Raw genomic sequence first — 14,097 nt, forward strand, 5'->3', positions numbered from 1 at the left:
TATCAACTTATTTTCAAATGCATTCATTTGAACTATTTCTTGAATTATTTGTTGTTCATTCTTCAAATTACTCATTGCAAGTCTTTGATCAGCTCATCTTTATAGGGCCTTTTGTTGCTGAGGAAATATGGTTCCTTGCTATTTGAACATCCAATTTGAAGAATTTATATCATTGTATATAATATAATACATCTATAATAACAGCAATAAATAAACATAAAGGCACAGTAATTTGTATTTACATATAAACATTTTTTTAAGTGAAAATAAATATTTCTGACGAGTGTTCAAACTCTTGTTCAGTTCTAGGTCACTGAATAAGACAATCAAATCAAAGTAGAAATATAGTCTAAGTAAGGACTAAGCCCCGTCCTTTGTGAAGATGCTTTAGTTGATGGCAGCCATGTTCTTGACCACGCTTGCTTGTATCTATAATTCAAATATAAATTTCCATTGATGATAGAAATGTTTATCTTCCCAAGGCTGTATACCAAATTTGGTATTGATCATGTCAAACTCCAAGAAGTAGATGTTACATTAATGTTTTTCAGAAAAATTCACCATGTCATACTTTTATGGTCCAAGAGGCAGCACATTGAGCTGGACTTGTGTGTGAAGTTTCAAGTCAGTAAGACTTTTGGTGTGAGGGACATGGCCTTTCCAAAACTGAAGTTTTGGCCCTTAATCACATTGCCAACATCTGCCATATTGGGCCCATTGTTCTTGGAAAGAACATCATTTCCAGTTACTGCCAAATTAATGACACGAACACAGAAGTTATAAATTGACTCAGAAAATGTTTCACTGGAGCCAGGAATGATCATTCATTGCTGTCTTGATATTCCCTAATAAATTAGGTCAACTATGATGTGGACTTGAACTGAGGGATAATTGTCATTTTAAACTGTGACTGTTTTGCTAATTCCATTTGTCTACAAATTCATTATATTCATGTCATTGTGCAACAGTTTTTGGAACAATCTCTTTTCAAACAAATTATGTCTATGACTACGTTCTGGAATTTACAAGTAGCCTAACCTTTGTTAAATAAAACACTGGAGTGCAAATGGGAAAGACAGTGTATTGATGACATATGTCATGCTGAAGATAAAAGGGATCAAGACCTCACTGCTGAGCTGGGATTCTCACCTCTACAGGCAAGGTACTGTCACCTCATGAAGCAACTGCTTGTGTCATTGCAACATATTTAATAGGTTGAGCATGTCTTGTATAGGACACCATCACTTTTCACACATTTAATATCACTTTCATGTATATAATGTGACCATTCTGCATCTTTATGGTTACTTGTATGTTTATAATAATCATACTTGTCATTATAGAACACATTTGTACTCAGATGATTAAAGTATTTCTACATGAGAGGGAACTGAAAATATTAGTTGAAGAAGTAAGTATTGTCTATACACAAAAATCATAAACACATAAAAGTGTTTATTTCCTTGATCAAACTTTTGATTTTTTTACTTGATGCATGCACATTGGACAAAAGAGTGAATATATGTAATGACTACATATTTATATATTTATATTAATTACCAACTTCTCAAACATGTTTTTCTCTTTCAGGTTTCCCTCTGTATAAAACAGCATGGAAAGCAACATGACAATTGCAAGTGATATCCTGGAGATCCAAGGCTTTGATATAGCTCCAGAGTTCACATACCCTCTGTTTTTCTTACTGCTGTTTGTGTACTCTTCCCTGCTTTTTTCCAACATTGGTGTTCTTATGCTTATCATCACTGAGAAGAGTTTGCACCAGCCAATGTACATTCTCTTCTGTAATCTGTCTGTCAATGATTTAATAGGCAACACAGTCCTACTGCCACCGCTGATGGCTCACATTATTTCAACAGACATAAACAGGTTTATCACATACAGCCAGTGTGTTGCTCAGGCCTTTCACAGCCACACATTTGGATCAGCTTCACATATGATTCTCACCATTATGGCAATTGACAGATATGTAGCAATATGTCACCCTTTGAGGTACAGTTCAATTATGACCACCAGAACTGTGATTGTGTTGTCTGCAACTGCATGGGGGGTGTCACTATTGCTTGTGTCTGTTTTGATAGGACTCACTGTAAGGTTGTCCCGTTGTAGATCATTTATACAAAATGCTTATTGTGACAATGCATCATTGTTCAAGCTATCTTGTGAGGATGTGTCCATCAACAATATCTATGGGCTGTTTTTCACTGTGCTGTTGTTTAGTTGCTCAATGGGAAGCATAGCCATCACCTATTTCAGAATAGCTATCATCTGCTGGATCAAGAAAAACAAAGAGTTGAATAACAGAGCACTGCAAACCTGTGCGAGCCACTTGGTTCTTTATCTTATTATGCTCTGGTCTGGTTTTTTAACCATCATTCTGCACCGTTTCCCAAATTACCCAGATTTAAGGAAAATTGCATATATTTTATTTCATGTTGTTCCTGCTAATTTGAATCCTGTCATTTATGGAATGCAAACAAGGTCATTACGGGCTAAAATTTTCCAGATACTGCATAGAGAAGTTACATCAACCTAACACTTCTTGTCTTCTGTTGTTAGTTTAGGTATGGTTTAAATATACAGACACACAATTTACTGTTTTCAAGGTATTTATATTGTGTTGATGTGCAGTTGATGTGACTTATACAGTAAGACTAAAGTTTGGCTTACAGTCACATTTATTTCAATATTTTAGAAACTATCACAGTGTGTCACAAATGATCAAGGGGATCCAAGATCTGTTACCAAATGTCATGGTGTTTGTAGATAAATTATTGAGAATTTAATTAATGTTGATACTAGTTTCCTGTATGCTGACACCCATAACAACCTCGTGTGTCTTAATGCTAAAATTGCACCAAGAGCCTTGTTTTGTGCTCTGTTTTGTGCTCTGAATACATTTTTATTGTTTGAAAGTTTACAAAAATCTTTACAATACATTTAAAAGAAATACATTGACTAATTTTCAGTTGCAGAGATTATGGTGATGTTTCATTTTGTGAATTCATTATTAACAGCTCATAATTCAGAGACTTAACTCTGAAGAAGCTGTCAATGCTGTGTTTCACTACTAAAGCAATACAATACAAAAGACTTTGCCTGTGCATATAGTACATTGCATACAATGTACATACTGTGTAATATCACAAAAATACAGAGTAATACAAAACTTCCTTTAGTCCTTTAGCACCACAGAATGTATTTTCCATCTATCCGATATATCTAAAAAAATCAGAAGCTACTGTTTGCTTGTTTGTGTAGGCCGTTTTAATATGGATGAGTGATATAATAAGATCTTTGTTAACTTAATATAACTTATTGAATTATTTTGCTTCCCCTTTGTTTAATGGTTATTCAAGATAAATACATTATGAATGTGCACAGGACATAATCCTGCAATGTCTGTCAGCTAATAAAGTAAAAAATAAAAAATGTGTTTAGGCTGAAATTGCTTGAGATGCTGTCAACACATCAAGCTTGTTATGATATCTCAGTTTGAATTAAAGCATTACTTTTTTCCACTCAAATGAATGTTTGCCAGCTTGGCCTTTTCCCACTCTTATGCAGGAGATCAACAGAATTTGTTACCTGTTGTTAAGAAGACTAAAAAAACCTTTGTGCTGGAAGATAGATCTACAAGATTAGGCTAAAGATATTTTTTAATAAGTCAAAATGTTCCAGTTATTCACAGAAATACTGTTGAGAGTGTATTCCAAGTTTAATTCTGCACTTATTATTCAAATCACATAATAATAAAGGATTCAGATTGTTTGGCTTCAGATTAAAGACTTATAACCCATTTTGCAACATAAAGGCCAGGGATAATACACATCAAAAGCGAAGCAAATGTTGATCCAGGGGATTTAACAGATAATCCATGTGAGTTACATTAAGTTATACTCTCTTGCTCTGCTTGTATGTACAGGCCCTTGTCTGAATGTTTTTCTTAACATGTTGACTCTTATGTAAAGTTAGGTGATTCTCAGTCATGATTGTAAAAATACATTGTCCATTGAGGATGTTACATATTAAATTGTGATTATAATTACATAACATATATATAAATATGTTTGTTTGGTTTCTATTTTCTAACTAAGTAAATTATTTCCATGTTTACAAAGTATATCACCATTATGCATGTACTGTCATTGTATAATGATCCATGTCAGTATGTCAACCTGAAAACTACTTCTATTCGGTTGCTCGTAAATTACATTGGTAAAATCAAGGAAATTTGATACATACATTCAAAATTCTCATGTTCCTGAAATATCTGGAAACCCTTCAGTGTTTAGTCAGACTACATTGAGGGAGTTCGCTCTTAGGACACCATCAGGACAAAATATATCTTCCTTTTTTGTTCCTGCAGTGGTTTTGTGACTGTATTAATTATTATATACTCTGTAAGTAAATATAGTAATAATTTAGCATCACAAAAGTATTACACATTTGAAGAGAATATTCTTTGCTGAACATAAAAACTTTCACACAGCATCAGAGAGAAAGTTAAGGATGCATGTTTGCCAAAACAAATTAATAGCCAAGAAAACTGGGTGTGGCTAGTCTTTTACTCTAATACTGGGGTTGTAGGGAGTTTCAGAAATCCTGGTTATTCTAGCATTAAGGGCATTGGTTAAATGTATTCAATTAAATGAAACTGAGATTTTCCAACTTTCTGAAATATCTGGAACTCCCTCAATGTTGACCCCCTAAGAAATATCACTAACACGGTGCCATTTGACAAAATCTGTTTAACTTTTATGTGTTACTAATGAAGCGTGGGGAAAACTCTTCTATTCTCATAACAAGCATAGTGGTACTAAGTCCAGTTTTACACTCTCACACATGTGTATTTGATTCCGGGTTGTCAATGATTAAGGGGTGTAGTTTGAGTTTCAGTTGTTACGTCACTTATATCCTCTAATAGCACAGTGCCACACTTCATTGTTAACCCATCATCTAGTTGCAGTCTTTTTAAATATGTCTCTCTCTCTCTGCTCTAGTCTGTTATTCAGATGTACATGCATGGCATCACCTCCCCATCTCCGTCCAGTCTCCGTATAGGATCATCAGCCTCATCTTTACATCAGCATCATTTCCATCATCTAATCAGGATCACCTCCACCAGTGTCTGGACTTCAAGGGGGATCTATCTTGCAGCCATTCCAGGATGATGTCCTCATGGAGTTCGAGTGCCAAAGACTTGTCTATATCATTATACTAATAATAAAAGTTTTCATCTCTTGCTTACTTGTCTCTACTGATTGAATTGTCCTATTGTGTCTGTTTTACAATGGAAGTGGCAATGTATATCATAAATATTTAACCCTCATAATTTCAAATATAAAGCAGAAAAAGTTGTGAAAAATACCAAAACAGTAACCATATGATTAAAATTAAGAACCAAAGTGATTTGTGTACAGAATTCTGTCTGTAGAAAATTTTATTGATTAATATTTCTTTGCTGAGCTTAATACCTTTCACACAGCATTGGAGAGAAAATTGGGGATACTAGTTGGCAACAACATATCCATAGACAATCAAAACTGGGGGCTGGGTTGTAACATGTCCTCCAGATTGGAGCTTTTTTTTTTTTTTTTTAAATACAATATAATTTCTGTTTTTTTTTTCTTTCTCTGTTTTTCTTTTAATCAGAAGAACATTAGTATTTTAACAAAGAAATTTAAAAAATACTTTATATTCATTTATCTTAAAACCTGAGACATTTGGAAAAAATGCAGTGGTTATTTATATAATAAATGTATACATGTCAGTATGTAAACTATCCTCTGATCTCCTTTGTGCTATTGTATCTACACCTATTCACACTGTCATATAGGCGCCTTTAAGCAGTCCTGCAGTTAGAGGGCTTTGCCCATGATCAGAAGGCTCATGAAAAACACCATTATGAAAAATATCCACATAAAGAAGCGGTCTAAAACTTTGGCTACCTTCTTCCATTCTCCAGTCCTCTTCTGTGTGGCCCTCTGATCTCTGTAACAGTTGGCTATGTACTCAATGTTACGCAGCAACGGACTCTCACTGCTGTAAGTGTTGCAGGAAACCTCTCTGTCTTTTCTCTCTCCATCACTCACACCTCCCTTTCTGCATCTAGGCAGACCTCCTGAATCTTCACAGTCCATGCTCGTGAAAATGCCATTCTTCCAACTGCTGTAGTGGTTGGTAGGGTTCCTCCCAATTGAGCCCATTGGACTCATCATCTGGTCCATGTCTTCTCTCTCTTCTGTGTCCATGGAGCCCACTGTCTCTTGTCCTCTCTCCATTTTTAAAGCACAGTCCTCTCTGCCTGGCCCTGCCTGGCCATTCATGGTACAGTTGGTGTTCTTTACAGGTGGAGATTCCTGTGTCTCCGACTGTGGTGACAAACAGTTCTCCCCGACTTCATAAACAAAGCACATTCTGGCCATGTACTGCAGAATGACCGTCTTGGCCCACTTGGGAACAGGCTTGGCATCTGGGCCACAGTGGTGTATGTTCATGATGAAGATGGTCAGAGCAGTGGAGGCTGTTATCATGGTCATGGTTGCAATGTAATACTTTCCTGTGAAAGAAAAAACAACCAAGAACAAAAAATCAACATACAGAGTTGTAGCGTACAGTCATTGCACATTTTGGGCCTGACCCCATTTTGTTGTCCTTACCAATAAGTGGTACATTCTCAGAGGGTGGCATGATCTCTGCAACCAACAGCTGAAAGACAGTAAGTGCCAGCATTACAGTAACACCTAAAGACACCTTCTCTCCAGAGTCAGCAGGCAGGTAGAAACCCAGTGGAGCCAAGAAAGATATCATCACACATGGTATTAGCAAATTGTAGACATAGAAGGAAGCCCTTCTCTTCAGTTTCAATGTGTAGGTCACATCAGGATAAGGGTCAGCACAACAGCCATACAGAATAATGTTCCTCTTAGCTGGCATACCCAGCACCTCCCACTCAACATTTTCCACCAGGTCAGCCAGGTCAGCACTATCCATGGCGTTCTGGATATCCAACTGGTTTCCATTGTAGGTCCAGGAACCGTAGGTGAACCTGCATTGCTGAGCATCAAAAGGAAAGAAAGATACGTCGACTTTGCAGGAGCTCTTGGTAATTGCTGGGGAATCCCACATTATCTGGCCATCATGTTGGACCACCACATTGGTGTCCATAGGGCCAGTGAAATGATCATCAGCACTGAAAGACAAAGAAAAGTTGTCTGGAAAAATAGATTAGAGTAATGGATTCTTCAAATCAGATTCAGAACAAGTAGGTTGAATCTTCTGGAGAAGCTCGAGAATGATTCAAAAGAAAAAAAAAATCTTGATGAGGATAAAATGGCACAAGTACACCCACTGAGTGAAGAGTCAACACATTTTGGAGGAGTTGCACTCATTCCTCATTGTTGTGTCTGCATTTTATATCGTACCAGTATTGTATTAATGTGTGTCAGTTTGTTTTAGTCTACATGGTATCAGCTGTCGTCCCCAATACAACATTGTCCCCTTACCTGCTCAGGTTTCTTTGCCCTCTCTTTCAATATGTGTCATTCTTTCTTTATTTTCATCTGTATAATTGTTGATGAATTTACTGGTGTATAAAAAGCAGACTAAGGCCTGGACACTCCCATGAATAATAGCTTCAAGGAATGTTCAGCTTGTGTCTTTTATACTGACCAACTAGAGCTATAGCAAAATAATGATATCATGGTTAACCCAATACCAGTCCGACCTACTTGTTATATAGGACTATATCAGGTCTCCATACATAACTACTAGGTATGCGGATGGTATCAAGTCCATCGTAATCATCTTTATTCCATCTGAGGTGTGCATCAACCCACACTTGCCGTATCCACAAATAAGCAGTCAAAATTTGGTTTCTTTCGTCCTGTTAAAGATTGAAAATCAATTAAAAAATAACTGACAAATAAAAGAAACATGTTACAGGTAAGGTGCCAAAACAGAAATATGATCAGACAACAAAATAGCACTACTGATATGGTAATGCTAATGTGTGGGTATCTGCACAGTTCATTCTCACACATACAATTCTGTAGTGACTTGTGTTTTACCATGTCGATAATCTGTGACAGTGTAACCTGCAGGGTCACATTCAGTATGTTTTTTGTGTCCTCCACAGGTCTCAGCGCGCTAGTATAGTTGGTAAATAAATCCTTCAGGAGCTTCTGAGCGTATCTGCCATGAGCACACCAACAGGCTATAACAGGGATAGAAACAATTTTACAACAATCAAAACACGTGTTGAACTTCAGTTGATTGTGCCATATTACAGTATCTTTAGAATTTTTTTGTTAAACATTCTGGTGTCATAATTTCTGATTAGTGGAAGCTGGTGAGTTTAAATAACATTTCTGGGCAGCAACATTCAAAGCAAAGCCAGTGATGTGGCACACGACAGATGGTGGAAGGGTAAAAAGGGGATCTCAGGCTAGATTGCCCTTCTATAAAGCTCTAGGAAGAGATCAGGCAAATCTGCCATTATGTACCAGCAGTCACTTTCTCTGATGAGGTTGTGTATATGGAATGTAGCATGTGTTCATTGAACACTTAATCCAAGGGACATACAACATATGAGTATTTAAATGAGCCTAAACAGGAAAATTAAACATTCACGTGAAGTTAAAATAGTGATGATAGAAATGATGAAACAAAAGGTCCAACTATATTCCATCTGTAAATATGATTTTTCATACATTCATTGATACATCCTACATTCAAAGATCCAAAATATCAGGCAATCTGACAGAGGATGTGTGACTAGTTGTAAAAATGAAAACATCATCAAACATTATTTTTTTTAAACTGGAGCGTGTTTCCAAGTGTCAACAATGGATTTGGGCCAGCCAGATGTTAACCCTGAACCGCTCTTTCAGTAAAGCCTCTGAGCTGGATACAAAGAAGGTCTACGGGATTATGATGAGAGCAAAATCCCTCAACAACTGGCAGCAAGTTTGCGGATTCTGGAAAACAGTTTTTGTGGAAGAGGGATGACAATTTGACAAACAAAAAAGTCTCATTCTTAAGACATTTATATATTAAACAAATTAAATGAGTACAATTAAATGCAACTTAGTCAGAGTCGATAGACAACAATTTTTAAACCTCTAGTCGTCATCAATGCTGGGACAGTGTTGGGTATTGTCTCACGTTCTCTCAATTGAGTTTTTCACAAGAAACGTACGTACGTAGCGAGTAATTTCAGGCATGAAAACAATTTTCATCAAGTCATCATTTTTGACCAGTTTAAGTAAACTAAAGATCAAATGAATGGAAACTTACCTGGCATAACACTGACACAGAGAAACAAAATAAATAACGTTTGGATTCCCCATCGTTTCATCTTGCCCCAACAGTTTATCCCGACCTAAAGATCATTTGACCTATATACTAGGTGGAAGCACAAACCAAAAAAAAAGAGAGAAACAAACAAAAAGCAGACTGAGAGGGAAAGCAGCGGGCAGTTGTTTTACACAAGGCCACAATGTGCGTTGTCAATGCTGGGAAAGAAAAGAGAGGCGGGGCAGCGGATTGACAGAAAGATGAAGATCTCTCACCACATGTTAACCCGATATGTACAGCATCAGGATTACAAATGCCACAGATACGTAGTGTGTGTGTGTGTTTGTTTGTGTGTGTGTGTGTGTGTGTGTGTGTGTGTGCTTACATGGATATACTTGGATAGAATAAGCATAAACCGGAATAAAAATGTATCCTGTGTTCAGCACCACAGACAGCTCCCAGACAAACGTGGCTGTTACACACGTTTTGATGGGAAACTCTTCTCTTCTCTTCAGAGAAGTTAAATGGAAGGATTGTATCACCATCATGCACAATTGCACATTGAGGCATGCGCTGCACATAATTTGAAAGTGTAAATTCGTGTTTTTTGCACGCCTCGTCCATCATTTGCGCTTCGATGTGTTACATTCAAGCAAATTATTAAGTGATATATTTTATACATTAACACGCATGTGATCTGTGCATAATTTTTATAGCCTCCGAAATCCAAAGGATCTCTGCCACCCACTTTCTCTTCCGGGTGCACATTTATGTTATTTCCCTCCAGCTGTCTGTCGCACATGGAGGATGATGGATCCAGCTCAGGCCTGTTATCATCTTCTAGTATCATTCGACTAAAATCAGGTGGATGCAGGCTTTTAATATGGATGGATGGATGGATCGATCCCCATGCTCCTTTTGAGGCATCGGAACCTATTATCGGTGTCCGGAATATTCACGTCCATTGTGCAGCCTGATACAATGCATGTTACTGTAATAGCGTAGCTGTTGACTGGCCAATGTGCGTGTAGTAATAAACAGAGTGGAGGTAGGTTTCGTTTTTCAGACATAACATGTTCGGTAGTATATGCAAATGAATGAAAATGTAGAAAAATAATTCAAGGTGGATGTTATTGTTACTATGTGGTGCTTGCCTGTGCAATGTGGATGGAAATGTGCTGTTATAGACTTCACCTTAACCAAATTCCACTAGAGTGAATCGAATTGAATTAACGTTTACCCTGCTTGACATTTTCAATAATTTTCATATTTACTCCATGTATTGCCTGTTATTTCCTGACTTGGAGAAAGTTGGTTATGCAACATGCATTACATTTGCCGGTGTGTGCAAAAAATACATTTGCAAGACAATATTAACCATGTGTAACACTGACCTTTTTCACTGTTGCAGACCCATTCTAAGATGCTACAAGGCTCAAATATCTTGGGGCATGAGAGGCCTGTGGTCATCAGGTTATCATATACAACCTTTGTTCTGGGTACTGTGTGCCTACCACTGCTTGGACTGATAACGTGTGTCTTCATATCATTCGTTTTTCATTTTGATGACTCTACTGGTACACATTGTCAGGTAATGTTATGATTTAACAAACTGAGCCAGCCACCCTGCCAGCATGTCCATGTGGGCCCCATAAGAGTTAAATTTGGGGTGCAATATGGGTCCCACTGGGTTTGTCCGCAGTTTCCATGGTGCCCCCACCTGTGTTTGTCCAAGTAGGTTCTGACTGGGTTTTAGGTGGGGCCCAAATGGACTAGTTACACATGTGGGGCCTATGTTTATGAAACAATATGAGACCCATGCAATTTGCTCTGTTTATGCCCATGCCCGCTTAGCCCACTTGCATCCCTCATGGGTCATACTATCAGCAAATGTGGGCTTCACATGTGGGGCTCCTGTTACTGAAAGGGTTGGGGAAACTATGTGGGACCCGCAAAATGTGCCCAGTTCAAGCCCATGCCCACACAGTACCCATGTAGCCCACATTTTACCCATGTGAGGTCCACATGGACATGCTGGCTGGGCATGTTTGAATCATCTCAGTGTTGTTTTGAGTTTTCTGACAAGATAAGACAGACCTGTTAGTTTGCTGTGTTCATAAGATGTTTCTTTTTCTTTTACTGTTATATAAATGTTTGAAACTAAATTAATCATTATTTTGTGTTTCTAGGTTCCTAATTACTTGCCATCTATCAGTGCCTCAATTAGTTTAAGTCCTGAGTGCCACATATGGCGGTTATGTATTGGCCTGCACTCAGCACCAAGGTTCCTAGTTGCAGTGACCTATTTTAAATTTTACAAGACACGTTTTGCCTCGAGATTCCTGGAGAGTTCACTCAGCTGCTTGAACCTGGCCTTTTCTATATCTGAAAACCTTGGCCTGTTGCTCCTCACATACGTGTCATCCAATGAAACATTCTGTGAGTAATTCATGTCTTGAGATTACTTCAATGACATTTACTTTTATTTGAGATGTTTTCATTAAAAAACATTATTTTCATTTTTGAATCACTGAATCTTTGATCTGCCCCCTCAGTTTATTTAGATTTTCATTTGTTTTTAATTGTTTTCGAAGCCTTTAAAATGCCTTTGATTACAGAGAGGAGATCAAGTGAGATAGGTTTTAATGGTTTCATGAAAAAAATCAAATAAAACATGCTTTATTAAGCAATATAAATAATCTTTCTCCATTAATCTACAAATTATAAAAGCAATTGCAACATGTGTCTGTAGTACAATGCAGAATTTTTTAATTGATGAAGGCAGGTTTATGCATTCATTGATTTAACATATTAATTCTTCAATTATCTTGAAATTAAATATTTCAATTATAATGACACCCATCCTCTCTCCCTCTTTCTTTGTATGTTCTTACTACTCAGTTGTCCATAAGGAGGGCTTTGTCCTGTTCATTGTCAGCTCCCTTATCTACATGCTAATAACTTGTCGTTTATGGAAAGCAATTAAGAAGTATTCATTAAGTCCTGAGGTAAGTCACATATATTTCTCATTTAATTTGCAGTGTTTCAGTCCAATTCAGTATTACAGTTGTGTTTGTGTGTTTGTTTTATGTAGGATGCTAAGTCTCATCATTGGAAAGTGCGTTTCTTACTTCTCAACATCTCCTTCTGTGCTTTTGCTGGATTCTTCTACTGGAAACACAATATGTACTGTCAGTCAGGGAGTGAGTATTTTATCAATTTGATCATTTTGATGGAATCTGAAAGAGCTAAAAGGAAAATACTTGTTACAAGAATTGTAAATACAAATGAACCAATCTTTTGCAAAAGTGTAATCATTTTCACAATATTGTAAACTTGTAGTTTAAAAAATCATATTCAATTATTTCTTCTTTTCACAGGTTATACATTGTTTGCCCTGTTTGAGTATCTAGTGGTCTTCTCCAATATGGCCTTCCATCTCACAGCAGTGTGGGACTTTAAGAGCCGGGAGGTCATGGTGATTTCTTGCTCTGATGACAAAGACTTCTGACTTGAAACTCAACCACGCCACCTGGTGATAACAACCTTGTTCCTGTTAAAGAGGACAAGTGGGATGAAAGCCTTTTCCATATATTTCCATGATGACTGGTCTCAAGTCCTCAGAGGACAGACTCAAATGTATGCACATTTGCTACAGAATGTTATACTTAATTAGCTGTGTGTGCATTTAATTTGCCTTAGTTTCTTATTCATGGACGCCTTGACCTACTTACAGTATGTTATTCAATGTGAAATTTTACCTTTTGTACAATGCACAACAAATTGTGATCATACTGTTTGTGTGCCAAAGTAAAGTGACAGTTCCTAAATTATGTTCGGCTCTTCTTTTGAAAAAAAAAAGGAGAATAATGTCTAAACAGAATTTAGTGTACAATGAATGACCAAAAGCTCAATGCCACTATTTATAGACTACTTGAAGTCTACTGCAGTTGTTGTTCGGAATTTCCATCTTGTCTCTATTTAGATCAGTCCTAATTATCTGAGGCTTCTTCCACATATATAATAATTTTTGTGTTTCTGATATTATGTTTTTACGTTTTACACAAATTCTCAAAAAATGACCAAAAGCTACTCTACTTTACATTTAGATTCATTATCAATAACATTTAGACACCACTGATAAGAACAGGCTTTGCCATTAGTCATACTTTGATTAAATGTTTTGTTGATTATTCCAACAGTATCTACATATTTAATAATCTGTGATTATTAGATGTCTACATTTAAGTAACACTTTTGATATCTGAATTCACCACACTACACATGTCCTCAATGCACTATTATTAATCTACTGCAGATATTATGATTACACACTGCTTACCTCACAGTGACCCAAAAGTTCATGCTGGTGGATAAAAACCCAGGCATCAAATGAAAGTAGATATTCTAGGATGTCAGAAACTGGCATGCCATGGCAGCTTAGGCATGGAAAATCAAATTTAATTTAAATGTGCTTTAGGTCTGGAAGTAAAAATAATACCCTATCCACGCAAACAACTGTTTCTAGGAGGGAGTTTGTGAAAGTAAGACATGAAAATATTTTAAAAATAAAAATAGAAAATTAAAAGTAAAAAAAAGGAAGTATAACAAGTACACTTCCACAATAAATACAATATAGCACAGAATAAAAAAAGACAAGCCAAGTCAAACATGGTACATGGTACTATAAGATACACATAAAACTACATATGAGGACATTTTTGTTGCGGAATTTGTTGGATTTGTTGAGTGAAAGTAGTGAAATTTGCAGCAAATAAG

At 36.8% G+C, this 14,097-nt stretch overlaps 3 protein-coding genes across 3 annotated transcripts; 2 read left to right on the top strand and 1 right to left on the bottom strand.

Annotated features, from left to right (window-relative positions):
• Window positions 1-1,612: 1,612 nt before the first annotated feature.
• Window positions 1,613-2,554, top strand: LOC128360470 (olfactory receptor 13H1-like). The gene has a single exon (XM_053320905.1). It carries the CDS (start codon window positions 1,613-1,615, stop codon window positions 2,552-2,554), a length of 942 nt encoding a protein of 313 aa, XP_053176880.1.
• A 3,325-nt stretch (window positions 2,555-5,879) lies between these two features.
• Window positions 5,880-9,379, bottom strand: chrna10a (cholinergic receptor, nicotinic, alpha 10a). The gene is made up of 5 exons (XM_053320679.1): window positions 9,319-9,379; window positions 8,091-8,236; window positions 7,752-7,906; window positions 6,681-7,213; window positions 5,880-6,580 (listed from the first exon to the last, which is right to left on the bottom strand). The coding sequence occupies exons 1-5, from the start codon at window positions 9,377-9,379 to the stop codon at window positions 5,880-5,882; spliced, it is 1,596 nt and encodes a 531-aa protein (XP_053176654.1).
• A 1,341-nt stretch (window positions 9,380-10,720) lies between these two features.
• On the top strand, window positions 10,721-12,844 carry LOC128360279 (post-GPI attachment to proteins factor 2-like). Its single transcript, XM_053320680.1, has 5 exons — window positions 10,721-10,909; window positions 11,508-11,757; window positions 12,220-12,326; window positions 12,413-12,521; window positions 12,699-12,844. Exons 1-5 carry the CDS (start codon window positions 10,742-10,744, stop codon window positions 12,827-12,829), a joined length of 765 nt encoding a protein of 254 aa, XP_053176655.1. The 5' UTR covers window positions 10,721-10,741; the 3' UTR covers window positions 12,830-12,844.
• Window positions 12,845-14,097: the final 1,253 nt, after the last annotated feature.

This window comes from Scomber japonicus, chromosome 6 (genome assembly GCF_027409825.1).
Source record: "Scomber japonicus isolate fScoJap1 chromosome 6, fScoJap1.pri, whole genome shotgun sequence".
Taxonomy (NCBI): Eukaryota; Metazoa; Chordata; class Actinopteri; order Scombriformes; family Scombridae; genus Scomber; species Scomber japonicus.

Bases quoted from the DNA above. Each gene is read 5' to 3' on its own strand.
- LOC128360279 (XM_053320680.1), top strand. From the start codon at position 10,742: ATGCTACAAGGCTCAAATATCTTGGGGCATGAGAGGCCTGTGGTCATC. The intron at 11,758-12,219 runs GTGAGTAATTCA...CTTACTACTCAG, and splicing joins GTCATCCAATGAAACATTCT to TTGTCCATAAGGAGGGCTTT. The intron at 12,327-12,412 runs GTAAGTCACATA...TGTTTTATGTAG, and splicing joins AGTATTCATTAAGTCCTGAG to GATGCTAAGTCTCATCATTG.
- chrna10a (XM_053320679.1), bottom strand. From the start codon at position 9,379: ATGAAACGATGGGGAATCCAAACGTTATTTATTTTGTTTCTCTGTGTC. The intron at 7,214-7,751 runs GTAGGTCGGACT...TTTGTCTTTCAG, and splicing joins GATATAGTCCTATATAACAA to TGCTGATGATCATTTCACTG. The intron at 6,581-6,680 runs GTAAGGACAACA...TTTCTTTCACAG, and splicing joins TGAGAATGTACCACTTATTG to GAAAGTATTACATTGCAACC.
- LOC128360470 (XM_053320905.1), top strand. From the start codon at position 1,613: ATGGAAAGCAACATGACAATTGCAAGTGATATCCTGGAGATCCAAGGC.